Below are 17,070 nucleotides of genomic sequence, written 5' to 3'. Positions count from 1 at the left end.
GCGCTGGCTGAAAGTCAATAGAGAGACCAGATAGATGAAGGCACAAAAGCACTAGGCGCTCCCCTCCTGCTGTATGTATGTAGGCCCCCTTCCGTGTGCGTTGGTTTACTCTCATCTCATGCCGCGGTGGCTGGACAGGTCCAACACATATCCACAGGCCCGTTGACTCAGGCAGGCACACACAAAAAGATTACAAGGCATGAGGTAGATTGCTGAGGATCCGTGCACTCTCCAGCACCACCACACAGTCCGAGCTGCTGCTGCCCGCGCTGTGTCCGCACATCCTTTCCCTCCACCCCCACCCGGCCCACCCATCACGAGCGCTGTAGTTTGGGATACCGTCTAGCCATAGCTGATTGGCGAGGTCCTTCCATGGGGAGAGACACCGCAGGAGGACGGAATAAATTTCGACAGCGCGGAACTCTTCGTCTGGTGTATTTTTTGACCGCGCGCCCAAAGGGCACCCCCATGAGCACCGGCAACCCTGGATGAGAGGAGGAAAGCGTCCCTTTTCCGCGCATTGAACAATCCATCCGACCGGTAAAAGCAAAAGGCCCCTTAACCATCCATCGCCTCGAAAGTTCGCAAAAGAAACGTCGCTTGGCTCTATGGACGTGGCTTCTCTCATGCGCCAAAGGAACCTATCTGTCGGCGGTAGAACCATTTTCCGAGTTCGATTCATTGCATTTCCGTCTAGGCGCTTGCTGCAAGGTCACTCCGTTCTGAAACAGACATGTAGAAAGAGCAGAAGGGCAGTTTTACCGAGGCTATAATTGCATGCACGAGAATGGATTGGGAGCCAAAAGTGCGAAAGGTATTGTGTATTTTGGATACATATGTGAAAGCGGGCATACGTTCTACGCCAAAGGGAAAAAGGGGGGACGAGCTGAAGACGGTAAAAATCTACCGTAAATGTCGAGGGCATCACCAGCCTTCATACACATCAGACGGACATCTTTGATCAAAGCAGGGAAAGCCCGTTTGACTCTTCAACGGGATCTTAAATCCCATTCGGCCTCGCAGCGCCATTAGCGACCGCCAACCTCGCCTTTCTCTGCGCCGCACCATCCCCAGCCGCCTTCGGCGCACTCCCAAGCAGCCTCAACATCCTCTCCCTCTCCTGGACACTCTCCGTCTTCCCATCCACGCCCACAATCTGCTTGACGCCCCTCAACTCGCTCTTCTTCCACCCCAGCGCCTCATGCACGGCCGACACGATCCAGAGCACGTGGGAGAGGATGTAGATCATGAACAGGCCGTCGAGGCGGAGGATGAGGTTTGCGAGAGATTTTGAGAAGCGGGAGAAGGGTTGCGGTGTGCAGGCGGCGACGATGCTGTCGGTTGGGTAGTAGTCTTCTTGGCGGGTTAGGTAGTGCAGGACGCCGGTTGAGGTTGGGACCGCGCGGAGGTGGAAGATGGTGATGACGCGAGCGAGTTGGGGTTCGGCGGTCGGGAGGAAGAAGGTCGGTTGGAGTTGGTAATCGATGTCGGTCACGACCCGGTTCGTCACTTCATCGTACCCTTAAGTGAGAGAAAGTGAACGAGTGTCAGTGTGATGTGTAAGATGGGAAGCATTGGTGGGATGGTCGGATGGTTGAACGAGTAAATAAACATGATCGTTCGCAGTCGATGCCAGTTATTGCGCCTGGCGGCGCGGACACTTGCTTCGCCCGGGCTCCCACCCGCAAATTAGGGGCAATACTCACAAAACGCATTAATCCTCAACTCCCCAAACCGTCTATTCGCCCAACTCCAGGTCGTATACAGTTTCCTAACCTCCTCCTTCCCCTCGACATGAAACGCGGGATGATGAAACACCATATCGTCTGCGATATAGTTGTCGACCGTGCGGTTGAGTGTGGTGAGGTCGGTGGAGAGCATGGGATCGAGGATCAGGGGGATGAAGTCTTTGGCGGGGTTCTGCATGATTGCGAGTGCGGGGGTGGGGTGAAGCTGCGGGTAGGGGCTTTGCGTACTGGTGTTGAGATGAGTGGCGGATGGGTGGGGACAGGGGGTCCGTTTCCTTTTATGCCCTTTGGGGGTGGCCAGGGTGTAAAGCAGGGAGGAAGGTGGAAGTGTGACGTCGGCGAGTGCGAAGTCTCCCGCGCGTCCCGTTGGTGTCCGACGACGACCGACGGCCGCGGGAACACACATGCACATGTCTGCGGGCTGGCTGTCTCTGGGCGTTCAACTTCACTTGTGGGCAGAGGCGTCACTTCCGGCTCCGTGGCTTGACCCTCCGAATCACTCTCGTATTATCCGTACGCAATCCAGATTCCCGAACACCCGCTCTGTTTACATTTCGGGGCTGGTGGATTTTGAATGAATTACAGTATCAGGCGGTTTCGGTGCCCATCTCCAGGATCCAGACTCTGGACGGGCGTTTGAGAAGGGACGACGGTGCATACTCGAGCGATGGAAGCCTCAATAGGGCAGGAAAAGTACATGATGCAAATGTCCAGTCCGCCGAACGACTTTCGAACCTCACTGCTTGCCGGTATTCATGAGTGTCGAAGGAATGGCTTCAGAAATCACACATAAAATTGCAGTATAAGAAGGAATATCGGGAACTAGCCCGGTGGATAGGAAGAATGGGAACAGAAAAGCGCTTCCCACAACTCTCTTATTTTTCCCCGCCTCCAAAACTCCCTCCGCACCCAAAAAAATCCCCCGAGTCAGAAATGACCCTCTTCCCTTTCCCAAACCAATTCACCCCAATCCGAAACGCCCCTCTCACATTAATCAGCAAACCCGCACCCGAACCCTCTCCCCAACAATCATCTCCCCCAACACCTCGGGATCCCCCTCCCCTTCCCTCGCATACACCACCCCGTCCTCCCTCCCAAACATCCCGTCACCTTTCCGCCCCACATCCACCCCCGAATCACCCATCTGATGCGCCCCCTCCTCAAACACCCGTGACGCCCTCCTCGCCGCGATCGTTCCCGGCGCGTAATCCTCATCATCGCCAGAGTCCGAGTCCGAGTCCGAGTCCGCATCCGAGTCCGAGTCGGAGAGGGAGGCGGAGTGGGAGGTGGTTGGGGAGGGTGAGCGGGACACCCTCTGGTTCGGGGAGTCTGAGATGGCATGGTGGTGAGAGTGTGAGTGTGAGTGATGCCGGCGGTGGGGCCGCTGGATGTCGGACTCACTGATGAGAGCGATCGAGGAGGCGGAGGAAGTGAGGGTGTCCACCATGGATTTGCGTCTGGGTGTCACCCCGACGCCTGCGGTTGGGTTCACGGTCGGATTCTCGCTCCTTTGCGCTTGTTGCGGTTGTGGGTGGGGGAGTGCGGCGGCCCACCCGGCGGCTACGGAGACTCTCCTCGGGGTCCTGTCGCCTCCACCACTGGCGTCCGCGTAGTCTTCCAACTCAGTGGTGTTGGCCTCGACGGCGCTTTCGGGAATGAGGGAGGCGCGGCGCGGGGTTGTTGAGGGGGGCGGGGCGAGGGAATCGGTGGGTTGGGTGGAGTCCGGGACGGGGATGGAGGAGGTGTCGTGGTGGTGGGGAGGAGAGAGCGCGAATTCGGGAGAGGAGGTGGGGAGGTCGTTGTAGCTGGTTGAGTCTACGAATGAGTCTGGAAAAAAGAAGAGAGCGTGATGAGAATGTGCCCTTCAACGATCATCTCATCAACAACCCCATCGGCCCTTCAACCAAGAACCACCGATGATGACGAAAGAAACACTACAGCTTTCGCGCTCGCTGTTGCGCTCACAGGTCGAAACAACCCTGGACGTGGACCTCGTTTCGCTCGCAATCTTCACCCCCTGTTCACTCGCAACGCCACCACCACCCCTCGAACTCAACAACCCACCTCGAGAATTATCCCACCCCTCCCCTCCTCCCGCACCTCCGGCACTCCACCCGCCGGGCCCCCTCCCCCCGGGCCTCCGCATAGCCCTCGGGGACCCGCGCTCATAATCATACGCGCCGCCGCCTGCATCGTCGGTGGGGTTGTCGGTGTAATCGTAGTCTGTGTTGTATGTGTCTGTCTGAGTGACGGTGGAGGAGTGGGGGAGGGGGTCGATTTCGAGGGGCATTTTTTTGGGTGGGTTGTGCGAGTTGTAAGCGAGCTGGTTGTGGATAGCTCGCCAGTCTGTTCTTGCGTATCTGGATATGTAATAATTCACCAGATGGATGAATGAGAGTCTTTACGCCTCGATCGAGATCAAGTGCCAGAAAGGGCAATCCGTGGACGCCCTTCCCCTCTTTATGAACACTTTTCCTGGAGGAGGAATAAAAACGTGGGGGGCAATGCGCCTAACTTTGGGGGGGTCACGAGAAGAGAAAGGGGGAAAGGTGGGGAAAAAGCCTCGGATGACTGTCAATAGACCAGCCGTTATTGGGGGCGCCCCTCCTTCTTTCCTTCGTTCCGTCTAGCCTTGACCCACTCACTCACTCACTACGTACCAAATGAGATGGTGGAGAGCAGGAGCGGGGCCGGGCGGGTCTTGGGCGCTTATGTAAACGACAGCTGACGTCACGCGGGGTGTGACGTCATCTCAACAGACAAAAAAACAAAGCACGTGAACAACCATCCCATTTAATTGCGTACTCTACGCCCCCGCCCCAAAAAGTTGTAAATACCACACTTCCATGTTATGCGAAAACAAAGATGCAACCGCGCTCGTCCTTCTAAGGGAACCCGAAAAATCCCTTCCCCCCTTCCCATCGTTCATCTGCCTCATACGCCGGTACATCAAAGCCCTCTCCCGACCCTATCGCTCTGTCCGTCTACTATCGCTCTGCGACCCTACGCCGCAAACGTCTCATGGCGCGTGTGTGATGAATCTGGGGATTTTTCGCGAGTTGATTCGGTTGGCGAGCGGAATCGACCGGTGGTCGGGCGCGGCGCGTTTGATTTGCGTGAGCCGGTAGGGGAGCTAATCGCAACCCAAAGGGGCCGATGCCTATCCCCCCATGATACGTACGGCGGTTTATCAACCACACCTCGCGCCCAACATTCTATTCCAGCCAGAGGGACCGTGGAATGATTTCGATACGGCTGATGTTCACTCCTTGGCCATCTTCTCCGCCACAAAGAACACCACCTCGTAGTTATACGTCAGCATCCCCGTCGGGTTGCTCGCGTATGTCGTGTGGAGGGTTCGTTCCTCCTAAAACCGATAATAGCAAAAGAATGAATGGATACTCCCGTTTTTGGATGAGGGAGACAGTATAAAGTGAAAGACTTACGGTGATACGGAACCCCCGAGCCAGGATGACGGCCTTGAGCTCCTCCCAGGTGAGCTCGATCGAGACTTCGTTCGGCATGCCTTCCCAGTGGAACAACAGGGGTCCTATTTTCCAACAGCGCCCCTTCAGTAACCGGCGCGTGCGTGGATACAAAATCCAACATCCCCAAACGCAGACATACCTAAGTTAACCCAAACCCCACCCTCCCCCAAACACCAACTGACCGCATCCACGTACTCCACCACATTCTTCGCGGTATCCAGGAAGAAACACGTCGCAACTACATCCCACGCACCCCGCTGCTCCTCGGCGCCGACACCATACACCTCTGTGAAATCCCCCGCGACCATGCTGAAATCGGCCGTTGGCGGGATCGAGCCGGGTAATACGTCGGGGATGCTGATGGGGGTTAGGAGAGAATGGGAGGTGAGGTGGTTCGAGAATGAGTGGATCCAGGGGTAGATGGTGTGTTGGCGCGTGTGAGTGGTGTGGTTGAGGATGAAGTGTGAGCCGAGGAGCTAAGCGTGTCAAAGATAAGTCCCTTTGTATGCGCTCCTCAAACACAATCCGTCGTTTCGGGCAGCATACCCACCATGTAAAAACTAAACTCATTCCCCTGACACGTAAACCCCCTCCGAACAACCTCATACGCCAACCTCCCCAACCCCGCGCCCGGCACAAGCACCCTCACGGCGCCCCTCTCTTCCACCTGTAAACCCTTATACCGCCCCTCAATAGCCTCAAGAATCGGCCCGTAGCTCGTCCGGCGCTCCTCAGCCCCTTCGGTTGACCAGTCGCGGTAGAATTGCCGGATTGTCGAGCGCACTTTGTCCATGTCTTGTTCGGTGGAGTGGGACGAATGCGAATGCTCATGACTTTGATCGTGTTCGCCCCCACGTGTCTTCTCCCCAACCTCAGCCACCTCATCCTCATCCTCTACCGCGCCGTACCCATACCCCCTCGCAACCTCCTCCATAACCACACCGTTCCGCCTAACCCCCTCCTCCGCCCCCCCAATCTTCTCCTCCAACCCGCTTAAGATGGCGCGATGATCATCCCCCAACGAAGCGAGGTCCCGCCTTCGCTTGGCCATAGCGGCGAGTGAGTGCGCGCGGTAGGATTGAAAGGCGCGGATGACACGGGTGAAGTGGCGGGATTCGAGGGCGGATTCGGTCGGTGTTAGTGGTGGGTGGGTGTTTTGGAACATTTTCTTTATAGAGAAAGCGGGGGGTGGGGGCGGGGGACAAGTGGGTCGGAGAGCGCTCTATGTGTAGTGTTCGCTCTATGTGTCCGCAAGGGTGTGTATATGTAGGTGTAGGTCCGACTGCGAACTCTGATTGTGGTTGGGGGGGATGGGTTGCGGATCAGTTGCCGGGCGGTCCTCTCGAGAAAAAGAACGCGTCTGCGAGGGGCGAGGGAATATCGACGCTTTGGAGTCTTGGAGAGTCTATACGGACTGTATGATCTAACGCCAGCCACTGATGGATGTCTGCATGGCCATATATACTAGACGGAGGACGGAAGATGCTTGCAATGAGGAGAAAATTGAAAACATCCATCCAGAGCCCGATGTACGGCCGTTAAAAGCCCGTTCATGAAGAGGCCGCGTTAGAGTCGTTCTTGGACAGCATAACCCATTTCTATGACTGGCGGGGTATATGACATTCTTGTTCTGTCACGAGGTCTGGTGTTGCTTCTGCCAATGGGCGCCCTCCCTCTGAAGGCTGCCATGGTATGCAGACCCGGGAGATTTGCGTTCGGACGTTTCGTCAGGGGCTTGCTCCACATAGAACCGTCCTTGGAAAATCTACCACCGAACCCCCAAACTCTGTCACAGCGGTGTGCGCAACAGCCGCCTCCGTGGTCCCCCGTGCTGTGGTTTGGTGTCCACTGCCTGCAGTGGCGATGGTCGTTGCACGGGATGCTGAACGCAAACGAGGGGTTTCTCAGTAACCTCTGCTGTTATTGAAAACACTAAACCGACCCTCACGGCACACCAATGCGACGAGAAATGTCTCTCCACACGAATACCGCTAGTGGCCGGACCTCTCCTGAACACATCATGAGTTGCTGACAATCCGATTCCTGAAGTGGGGCAACGAGCATCGCCAGGGATTGACAGTGACGGCCAAAAGCGACAGCAACAAAATAAATCTCATCGCTATATTGTATCTCCCACGTGACAGACGCGCCTTAGTAAGCAAGGCCCCGCCCGCACTCCGCTCGCCTCAAAGTCACCTTCACCCACCACAAAAAGCATGCAGCGTCGTAGGTTAATCCTCCACAGCTTTGGACTCCAGGGTCGACGTCACTTCAACCTCCCTTTGCCAAGGGTCAGTCACACGCCGTCGCAATGCTCGGCCAGAGGTAAATTCAGCGTAAACAAACCCTGCCCCCATTCACTCACATAACATCTCGATTCCATCTCTCGCATTTTGAGGCGCATTGCGTGCACGAGACCCGCAACTTGCTATCGGCTATAGCAATGCAAGCCCTCTTTTTGCGTTGAATCATCGTGACGTCGCGCGGGGGTCTTGGCGACACAGTCATGCTTTGCACAGCTTTTGTTACTAATGGGAGACGCCGCAGGTGTGCAAGGCGCGGATGCCCTGAGTTAGAGGCGTTGAAGGCATTCCGCGGGAAACGGAGATGGGTGGACCATGGTTTCTCTAATCATTTTCAGGATGGAATCGATACACCTTCTTGTTGTGCCGCTTCTATACGGATGACGGAAGCCCTACTCATGCCCTCGGTCATGCACGTTTACGCCCCCAGAGTCATCCGGGCGCAAGTATAACGTACAGAAGCAGTTGGAAGCCACGGTCCCTGACGTAGCCAGGTCTTGTGAGTGTCGAGGCCTGCTCCTATTGCGCTGACGTCGTTTTTGCTCACGGCACAATGCGGGGTAAACAAACTGGGTGATTGTAAACAGTCCGATGGGGGCGCTCATGCACAGCCCTGGGAGTGCACAGAGAGGGGACGCTGCAGGAGAGAGAGAGAGGGGAGTGAATGAGCGAGCGCGTCCATTACCCCCTCCTTTGCTTAGGTAGCGCGACGAGTATGAAAGAAGAGCAGCCCGACCCGGACCCGCTCCTCTTTCCCGTTCGTTCCCCTCCTTGATTAGCTAGCATTCATGACTTTGCATTACCCGCATAAGACAGCTATTCTAAATCTACCTGACGGACACAGACGATCTTCATCAGCACCAAGCGAATCCGAGGACTACTGGCAGATTATAAAGTCTGATTCCGTATCCGGACATCTCGAGTATTACGATAACTACCCCCACATGCCGCGTCCCCAGCGACCTGCCGTCCCTGCGCAATCCACCGTAACCGCCGCACCCAACGACACCCGTATTACTATAACGTCCACGGACGCGCCTGCCCCGCGTCCATCTCTCCATACACATAGCGCCCAACCACCTACCAAACAGAACCATCAAGACAACATGCCTTCAGTAGCTACACTCGACGAGCCCATGGTCGGTGGACCGGGCAACGCATACGACTTCCCTACATCCCGCAATGGCCCCGCAACCTTCATTACGCTCAAGCCGGTCGCGCCTCCCTCTGCCCTCGGACTGGCATCCTACGCCAGCGCCGTGTTCGTCACCGGCACTTGGCTCGCTGCCTGGTATGGAGACAATACAACTCCGTTCATGCTGTGGCCGTTCATCCTCTGCTTTGGCGGCTTCGGCCAGTTCGGAGCTGGGATGTGGTCGTTTAAGTAAGTATCTTGTCATATTCTTACATCTCATCGATCTTCGTCGTTGGCCCCATTGACTCCCGTACTGATTGATGCATTTTCCTCTTTCTATCCAGCGCTCGTGATACCCTTGCCACCGTGTTCCATACTATGTGGGGCTCGTTTTGGATCGCCATCTCGCTCTACCTAGCCTTCATCCACCCTCAAGTGGATCCTGCGCTCGCTGACGGACGCTACGAGTACAACGATGCGTGGGCCATCTGGATGGTCCCCCTCAGCGCTATCACCTACGTTTTAACTGCTGCAGCGTAAGTATCTTGTCATCTTTCCATTGACTCGTTGGCGCCCTCATCTGATGATCATGTATATTAATGTTCGTCGTTTTCTCTTCTTCTTACATCAGTCTGTTCCGCGATCTTGTGTGGGCTGGTACCCTTTTCACCCTCGCGACCGGCGCCTTGTTCGGAGTCCTCGGTTGGTTTATCCACGAGCCCGCCCTCGTCAAACTCACCGGGGTAAGCATCTACCACTCCCATCCTCATCTCATCGTTCATCGTTCATCTCAACTCATCATCCCCCCATCTCCTTCCTTTCACCCCCACAGTACCTCTGGATCGCATCCTCCCTCTTCGCCTTGTACCGCGTCGCCCTCTTCCTCTTCCACGAGGCCGTCCCTCAACGCGACCTCCTCCCCCGCTTTGACCACCGCACTCGTCGTCGCGACGGTGCCAACAACCCCCACGCTGGTTATAACAACCCCAAGGATGCCAATCTCTACAACCACGGCTACGGCGAGCCCGGTGTTGTTGCCAACGGTTGGCACAATTAGGACCGCCGCCTTCGTCGGCAGGACCTAGTATCGTCGGATACATCATCATGTAGTTGTCATTGTATGCTTGTTATGAATCTGCGGGGGTGAGGGGGGGGGACATTTGTTTTTTGGATTGCGCACATTTTCTTTTGGCCTTGATTCGATTTTGGGGGCAGTATGTGACTTTGAGTTGTATGGTATGATTATGTTTGGGAATACATTTGACAACTCATCAAGAACATCTTTTTGGCTTCTGATATCTGTTTGCTGATGACTTGTTTCGTTGGTGGTCAGATGCGTGGATGGACCGTCCCATCGCACGGTTACGGGTATAGGTCATCATTCTCATCATACATCCACCGTCATCTACACGCGGGCTGTTCGTCGGATGTAAGGTAAGGATGTCTACCTGCACGCCCTCCCATCCTTGTCCGGCAGCCAGGGAAAAAGCATTCTTGATGATATTGTGCTCTCGTGATCGGCACTTCTTGTTCGGCAGCGAATGTCGACAATGCCCCGGTCAACGTGGGGTTCAGCGGGGCCGCAAGTGTCATGATGAGATCGTGTGGAATCCAATCCTTAAAGTCCAATCCTTACAGATGGGGGTGCGCTAACGCTTTTTAATGTCAGAACCGGATATCAAAGGGAGCGATGGATGCGCGGATTCTGGACGTCCCGAGTTGTCGTCGGCACCATAGCGATAGTGATGCTGGGGTTAAGAAGTTCATCACCAGCGCCGTGGAGGAGTTTTGAGCTGGGGCCGGAAATCGCCTTCATGGATAACGAAACCGACACCAGAATCAGCGTAGGCGATGTCGGAACGCCCCTGGAAACGGCCGCCATCCATCGGGACCACCAGCGATAACACACGGGCTGGTGGAACAGTACTCATCACTACTCTGGTGGACTTCAGAAAAATGTACAGATGCCGTCTGCTGTAAGCTTGCGGTTTAGCGATGCCGTGCAGCAAAGTTCGCCCCGATTCGCCCCTCAACTCACCTCACGCGGGAGGCCAGTGATGTTGTCGGAGGCGACGGGACCAAGATTCCACGCAGGGATAAGACTCCACTATGTGTACCGAAGAAGCGCATGTCCAAATTTTTGTTTTCAATTTCGCCCGTCGATTGCAAAAGAATCGGCACAACGAAAAACAAAATTCGGCAATGTCCCCAGTACCATTGATCTACCGGATTTGGGAAGAGCGGAGGCTGGCGTCCCCGAGGGGCTCTTGCTCACAATCGAGGTCAAGAAGAGGAACGTATTCTTCACTGCCCCCGACACGCATTTGGGGGACAAGTATAGCACTAGACACATGGAATAAGGACGCAACCAAGGAGACAGCCAATTTTTAACATGCTGTCTCCAGCATACATATGGATTCATGGTTGTAAACTGCCTGGAGTATGGAGTCTTCCCCTGGAGCAGACGTGCACACTCTTCCGCTGCGAAGCAATTCTCGGGGCGTCCTATTGATTCCATCTACGTGTCACCTGGCAAGCCTGACATTGACTACCACCCTGCGGCCCTCGCCCGCTGACAAGCACGCGGGTGAGCCAGTCGGCGACCACCGTGGTTCCACTCTTCAGCACTATGATTGAAGCGGACGGAAATCGCTCTCAGAAGTGTAGATTGACATACATCACTCCCTCCACGACCATCTGCATAGATCTATGTAGCGTTATAGCTCTGAACTACGCTTGATACGGGGCCGGAGAGAAAATAGTAGCTACGAAGCAACCAAACTGTTTTGGGAGCTAGCAGTCTAAGAATTAGATAGGGGATACATAATGTGATGGCGTTCTCTGCGTTTCTTCGGGGTATTCCTGATGTGCGTAGAAGGCATGAAAGGTTCGAGTTTTGTGCAGGCCATACTGGCGAAGAGCATGAAGGATCGCGAGGCAGCATCAGCAGGCAGGTGAATGCAGCTGGGGGTCTAACATGCATAGGCATAGAGTCGGGCCCCAAATGGTCGTGAGAGTGCTCCACTCGGAACGGCTCGGCATCTCTCGACACTTCCCAAGGCCTTCTTGTCCAGAATGCGGTGTACAGCGGATTGAAATGCAGGTCGAGAAGCTCGTACAGGCTAATCTGTGCTCGTCCGCCTGTAAAGCTCTCGATCATGCCTCCGTATCTCGATCCAGCGTCGTGCAAATCCTCCGACTCCTCAGCTCGCTCGCCACAACCACCTCCTCAATCCCCACAACCCTCTCGACATCCCCCACACACAACCCTTCCCTCCCCTCCCGATCATTCCCCAACCGCACCGAAAAATCCGGATACACCATCGTATCCCCCGTGCCATCCCTCCGCGGCCACACTGTCGTCTGCAGCCGCTTGCTCATAGCGCGGAGACACTCGCCGCGGATGGTGAGGATCTGCACGGCTTTGCGGCCGCCGTGGAGTCGCCAGGTGTACAGCTTGCAGATGATGACGGTGAAGGGACAGAGCACGCAGGCGAGGACGATGCCCCACCCGGCGCGCGGCGGGAGCTGGCCGCGCGCGCCGATGATGTCGCCGTAGATGGGCCAGGATTTTTGCGGCGCGCCGATGCGGGCTTCGCCGACGGCGCCCATGTATTGGAAGATCATGGAGAGTGCGATTTCGGTCTGCGTTTGGGAGCCGATGTAGACGCCGTTGTAGTAGTACCATTCCCACTTCCCGAGCGCGACAATTTCGGGGGCTGGCGCGGAGTTGACAATCGACTGGGCGATGTTGGCGAGGTCGATGGGGTAGGCGTAAGGAACAGGGTCCAGAAGGATTTTCTTAAGGATTGCGGCTGCGCGGACACCAAAGTAGCCGTGTGACGCTAGATGGTAGCTGAGTTCTGCCTGCACCACCCCACGGCGCACCGCTATCACACAGTCAAATGCCGGCGGTCCGGTGTTCATCGTATCTGCCACGCCGGCAACCGGGGGGTCCAGCCACGAGGAATGCAGATGGCAAGCGATGCGCTCGCCACCATCCAGCAGCTGGCACTGCATCAAATCTGTCACTGTCTCATTCCCATAGATATTATAGAGCGTATGTGGGGTCGTTGGCGTGCATGTGGTGTTTGCAACATACGCCGCGGCGTTGAGGTTGGCTCGGTAGGACCCTTGCGTGACGTCGTCAATGTGTGCTGCGTTGCTCCCCTCGCGCATCGTTGTGAGCGACCAGGAGATGCCGTTGGGTGAGCTGGAGGAGGAGTCTTCTGTTACTCGTACCATGCAGATCTGCGAGGCGGAGAGGGTATAGAAGCGAGCCCAGAAATAAAAGTCCTAGGGAATAATACGTCTCGTTAGGAACGTTCTAATGAGTAAACAAAAGCCATCCGTAGAAGCCTTGCGTTTCCATCCCGCCGGCTCAAGCTTTCCTTTGCGCGGCTGCCATTAGCCTTCCAAGCATTCCGAACCTGCAGAACTGTCCTCCTTTGGTCTTCACCAAAACTCATCGCAACGCCCAACTCACCGAATTCATCGGCAGCCCTGCATCCGGTACCTTCACCCCAGGCACCTCCGCGCCCCAATTCGGATCCACATGGAAGTACTTCCCCGCCAACGTCCTCACCACCTCCACCTGCACCGTAAACGGCAACACAACCGCCACAAACCGTCCGCCGACCGCCGCCCACACAATCAGCACCGCCAACCCCGCCTCCGTCCACCTCTTCCTCCCAAAATGCCTGATCAACCGTCTCGACACCCCAATCCCATCGATATACACACTCAATTGCACGCCCAGCTCGCTGAGCAACAGCACGGCGCCGAGGGTGGCCGCTAACTGCGTGAGGGCGTGCGAGATGAGCACGTCGATGAGGAAGAAGTAGGTGTAGAAGATTCCGTTGACGATCTGTGTGGGCGGGAGGTGGAAGAGGCCGAGATGCGGAGACCGAATGCCTTTGTAGACGGCGCAGAGGGAGAATATGAAGAGCGGGAAGGCGAGGAGGAGTTGGAAGTTGATGTGTTCCCACATCGGGCGGTTGTCGATGGCGGTTACGTCGAGGCTGTCGGAGGAGGAGAGGTGGAAGCTGGAGGAGTGGCGGACGGATGGAGACCTGGCGTCGGCGAGGCTGCGGGATTTCCGCTTGGCGGTTAAAGGGCGGGGCTGGGGTGCGTCTGCGGAGAGCTTGCGGCGCTCGCTTTGCCGACGGGTGACGGATACGCTGCTTGCCTCTGCGGGGTCTGGGTCTAGCGCGCTGGTTTTTTGGATGGATGATGGTCGCATTGTTGGACTTTCTGTGGGGGGGTTAGCAATGGGTTTTCTTTGGGGATCCCCGGTGAAGGATAATACCAGAACGCAAGCTACAAGAATAATGAACTGGCAATGGATCGTGGAAATGCAGCAAAATGTCGTTCACTCCTCGTTTACGCTTGACCGGCTTTCACTGTCTACAGATCCCACTTGCTAAAATGCCCCCCCAACGGTCGATCAGAAAACTGACAGCGCATCCTATCCGCACGAGGCACACACCTAAACTCAAAACTCAGACCTCGGGAAACGCAGGGGACGAGTAGACCGCCACAAGTTGCGCTCGGTGTCGAATACGCTTACGTACCGCGCGCTACCAAATCGGGTGTTGGATTCTTCCTCCCGATTCGCTCAAACAATCCAATCGAATAAGCGATTCCGCCTAGCACCCTCTTCTACTTGTGATACGACAATTTCAGACTTTCCCTCAAAAAAGATGTACACGCATACGCGGGAAGCTTGCCTTCTGTCTCAAATATGTTGGTTCTCCATCTACGCCGGTCCATCAGTCTCCTTCCTGGCACGACAAATGATTCACACACCTCATCTACATTCTACGATCTAACCCCGCCCCCCTCTCCCCTCACACTCATTCGTCCCCCTCCCCCCCATCCACCCCCGGTAAAAACTCCCCCTCCCCCCCAACAATCCACGCAAACACCCCCTTTGCAACATCCACAGCCCCCTCCATGTCGAGGGTCGATGCGTCGATGGTTGGTAGTATCACCGCATGAGTTGCTGTTGTTGGCGATGACATTGTTGATGAGGGTGATGGAGGTGGGAGGAAGACGGGAGAGGTAACATCCGGTGTTGTTTGGCGGAAGAGGAACGTGAAGTGTGACGGGGCGGATTCGGGTTTTGGCGGTTGTTGTGGACACGGTTGTTGTTGCGGTGCGGTGCCGGTGGTTCCTGATGGATCTGTGGCGGCTGTGCTATCGTCGGCATCTGTCGTCGCCTCTGGATCCGGTGCCGCTTCCGTGACCTCCGTCGACGTCTCCACGTCCGCCCGTCTCTCAATCAACTTCTCCAAAACCGCTTTCAAATCCTCCTTCCCCGCCCCACTTCCGGTACTCGTCAAATGCAACACATCTACAAAGAGAAAAGCACATATCAGCATCACCCGTAACACCCCCTTGCAACCACAACCCCAACCCAACTTCTCACAAAGACGTACATTTATCCCTCGGACAAGCAGAAACCTCCCAACTCCCCTGCACCGCACACACGCCCTGCCCATTCCCGAGCGTGCCGGGGGGTACGGCAGTCAGGTTCAACGCCGACGCGTCGTGGATTGACTTGTCCAGTATTGATATGGCGCGGTATGTTGATCTACGAGATGAAGATGTGTCTGGTCAGAGACTCCAATGTGAGTGTACTGATATGGTGAGCATACCTTGTGGGTGTGGTGTGCTGCGGTAGGAGGTGGGGGAGGTAACTTGAAGAGGCTACGAGGTAGTCGGCTGTGAATTCTGTGCCGTCGGCGCCGTGGACGCGGACGCGGGGTGTTGGTTTTTCCTCCGAAGAAAGGGGCGTATCTTTACTCTCGCGAATTTCGATTTGTGATAGCGGATAGTCCAGGATGTATACACCGCCGTAGACTGCGCACATTCTAACAACACAGAAAGACCCCAATCAGTGGATGCAAGTTGTATGCAGCCAATACGACCTCTTTTCCCCATACCTGCAAAAAGCCTGCGCAAGCTCGCTCCCCGCGCCATACAGCGTGTACAAAAACGCGGTTTTTCCCCACCGGCCCAGACTCTGCAAATGGCGCTGGGTAGCTTTCAGGCCGTCTTCTGTCGTTACTACAAACGACATATCGTAAGGACATACCGCCGATATTGGGGAGTGGCTTACGGGGCGGAGGGGGGAAAAGAACTTACTGCTTGAGATCTGGTCGGTCTCGAGGATGAATGCTATGGCGTTGAGAACGAATGCGATGAGCCGTGGGCTGAGTTTTTGATCGCGGAGGTAGTCGATATACGGTTTTGTTTTGTATTCTGTGAGGGCCAAGTCATTCAGTTCACAACCTCCACCCGTTAAAAGCCAAACCCCCGTTGCAGTCCACAAGAAGCTCACCTTCACGGCCCTCCCCCTCCGTCCACGCCGCCGCGCCCGCCAAAACCTTCATCAACCTCCTCTTCTCCACCAGCCCGACCGTCTTATTCGCAAACACATCCTCCTTGCTCCCCGGCACAACCTCCACCGCACCCTCCCATCCCATCCAGATCTGCTCGAGCGCTTTGAACTCGAGGTATTTGCCGACGCCGGAGGTGATGAGCAGCTCGACGAGCGGGCCGCGCGCGTAGAGCAGTTTCGGGGAGAGGTCGAGCGTGTATTGGCGAGAGGTTGTGAGGAGGCGGGTCAGCGTTGTGAGGGCGTGGAGGGTGCGCGGGGAGGCGGTGGGGTGGGTGAGGTAGGTGGTGATGTCGGTGTGGGGCGGGGGAAGGATGGTGGTGAGAAGTGCCGTAGAAGTTGGATTGGCGGATAGGAAAGCCTGGATTTCTGCGATATCGTCCTCTGCTGTCGTCGTCGTCTCGCCCGCTCCTGACCACACCTCTGCCGCATCATACGATTCCCCGAGTCCGCCTGCAACAAAGTAGTCGATAAGTCCCGGAGAACTGTTCCCCGTCTTCACTTCTCATCACCCTCCCGCAAACGTACCCTCCTTCTCATCCCCCGCTAATCCCACCCCCCGCATCAACCCCCTGACATCAAACGCCGCGCCATGCTCGCCGTAAAAAGCGTTGCGGTCGATATGCAGGACCTGTTTGCCTGCGCGGGCTAGTGATCTATATTTGAATTTCGCAGGGGAAAGTGATTGGTCAGAGTGTCCAATTGGGATGTAAAATGGAAACCGGGGACATACGCGGCTACGATGGACTCGGCGAGGCCTGTGCCGAGGATAATAGCATCGTAGTGGGTTGGTTGCTGCTGCTGCTGCTGGCAGTCCATGTCGGATGAAGATAATGTGCCGCTCTAGGTATTTGGTTTGGGTTTGAGGGAGTGTTGTTCAAGGCTTCCTCCGAAAGTTGCTGTCACTCGCCCGCGCCGCCGCTCTTCCTCCCTCTCCCTCACACAACGAAAAGACGGCTTATACGCAAAACCACAGATTCTATTCGAGAACCCT

The 17,070-nt window shown here is 55.9% G+C and overlaps 6 protein-coding genes across 6 annotated transcripts; 1 reads left to right on the top strand and 5 right to left on the bottom strand.

Annotated features, from left to right (window-relative positions):
• Window positions 1-1,000: 1,000 nt before the first annotated feature.
• EV422DRAFT_571596 (uncharacterized protein) lies at window positions 1,001-1,926 on the bottom strand (the record flags this gene model as incomplete). The annotated part of the gene is made up of 2 exons (XM_053073012.1): window positions 1,001-1,521; window positions 1,707-1,926. 2 exons carry the CDS (start codon window positions 1,924-1,926, stop codon window positions 1,001-1,003), a joined length of 741 nt encoding a protein of 246 aa, XP_052921595.1.
• Window positions 1,927-2,488: 562 nt separating this feature from the next.
• Window positions 2,489-4,401, bottom strand: EV422DRAFT_281301 (uncharacterized protein). Its single transcript, XM_053065960.1, has 3 exons — window positions 3,687-4,401; window positions 3,150-3,575; window positions 2,489-3,077 (listed from the first exon to the last, which is right to left on the bottom strand). The coding sequence occupies exons 1-3, from the start codon at window positions 4,036-4,038 to the stop codon at window positions 2,743-2,745; spliced, it is 1,113 nt and encodes a 370-aa protein (XP_052921594.1). The 5' UTR covers window positions 4,039-4,401; the 3' UTR covers window positions 2,489-2,742.
• Window positions 4,402-4,521: 120 nt separating this feature from the next.
• Window positions 4,522-6,818, bottom strand: EV422DRAFT_544996 (N2227-domain-containing protein). Its single transcript, XM_053071436.1, has 4 exons — window positions 5,787-6,818; window positions 5,376-5,712; window positions 5,195-5,298; window positions 4,522-5,115 (listed from the first exon to the last, which is right to left on the bottom strand). The coding sequence occupies exons 1-4, from the start codon at window positions 6,399-6,401 to the stop codon at window positions 5,011-5,013; spliced, it is 1,161 nt and encodes a 386-aa protein (XP_052921593.1). The 5' UTR covers window positions 6,402-6,818; the 3' UTR covers window positions 4,522-5,010.
• A 1,371-nt stretch (window positions 6,819-8,189) lies between these two features.
• On the top strand, window positions 8,190-9,955 carry EV422DRAFT_544993 (uncharacterized protein). The gene is made up of 4 exons (XM_053071435.1): window positions 8,190-8,923; window positions 9,019-9,210; window positions 9,306-9,417; window positions 9,507-9,955. Exons 1-4 carry the CDS (start codon window positions 8,328-8,330, stop codon window positions 9,729-9,731), a joined length of 1,125 nt encoding a protein of 374 aa, XP_052921592.1. The 5' UTR covers window positions 8,190-8,327; the 3' UTR covers window positions 9,732-9,955.
• Window positions 9,956-11,759: 1,804 nt separating this feature from the next.
• Window positions 11,760-14,134, bottom strand: EV422DRAFT_281117 (uncharacterized protein). Its single transcript, XM_053065959.1, has 2 exons — window positions 13,161-14,134; window positions 11,760-12,970 (listed from the first exon to the last, which is right to left on the bottom strand). Exons 1-2 carry the CDS (start codon window positions 13,914-13,916, stop codon window positions 11,831-11,833), a joined length of 1,896 nt encoding a protein of 631 aa, XP_052921591.1. The 5' UTR covers window positions 13,917-14,134; the 3' UTR covers window positions 11,760-11,830.
• Window positions 14,135-14,992: 858 nt separating this feature from the next.
• EV422DRAFT_281065 (GDP dissociation inhibitor) lies at window positions 14,993-16,943 on the bottom strand. Its single transcript, XM_053065958.1, has 7 exons — window positions 16,810-16,943; window positions 16,605-16,732; window positions 16,020-16,529; window positions 15,824-15,940; window positions 15,622-15,745; window positions 15,334-15,549; window positions 14,993-15,269 (listed from the first exon to the last, which is right to left on the bottom strand). Exons 1-7 carry the CDS (start codon window positions 16,893-16,895, stop codon window positions 15,101-15,103), a joined length of 1,350 nt encoding a protein of 449 aa, XP_052921590.1. The 5' UTR covers window positions 16,896-16,943; the 3' UTR covers window positions 14,993-15,100.
• Between the last annotated feature and the right edge of the window lie 127 nt (window positions 16,944-17,070).

The sequence above is a fragment of the Fimicolochytrium jonesii genome, assembly GCF_025526975.1.
Source record: "Fimicolochytrium jonesii strain JEL569 chromosome Unknown EV422scaffold_35, whole genome shotgun sequence".
In the NCBI taxonomy this organism is placed as follows: domain Eukaryota; kingdom Fungi; phylum Chytridiomycota; class Chytridiomycetes; order Spizellomycetales; family Powellomycetaceae; genus Fimicolochytrium; species Fimicolochytrium jonesii.
This window is presented reverse-complemented; position numbering and strand designations above follow the sequence as displayed.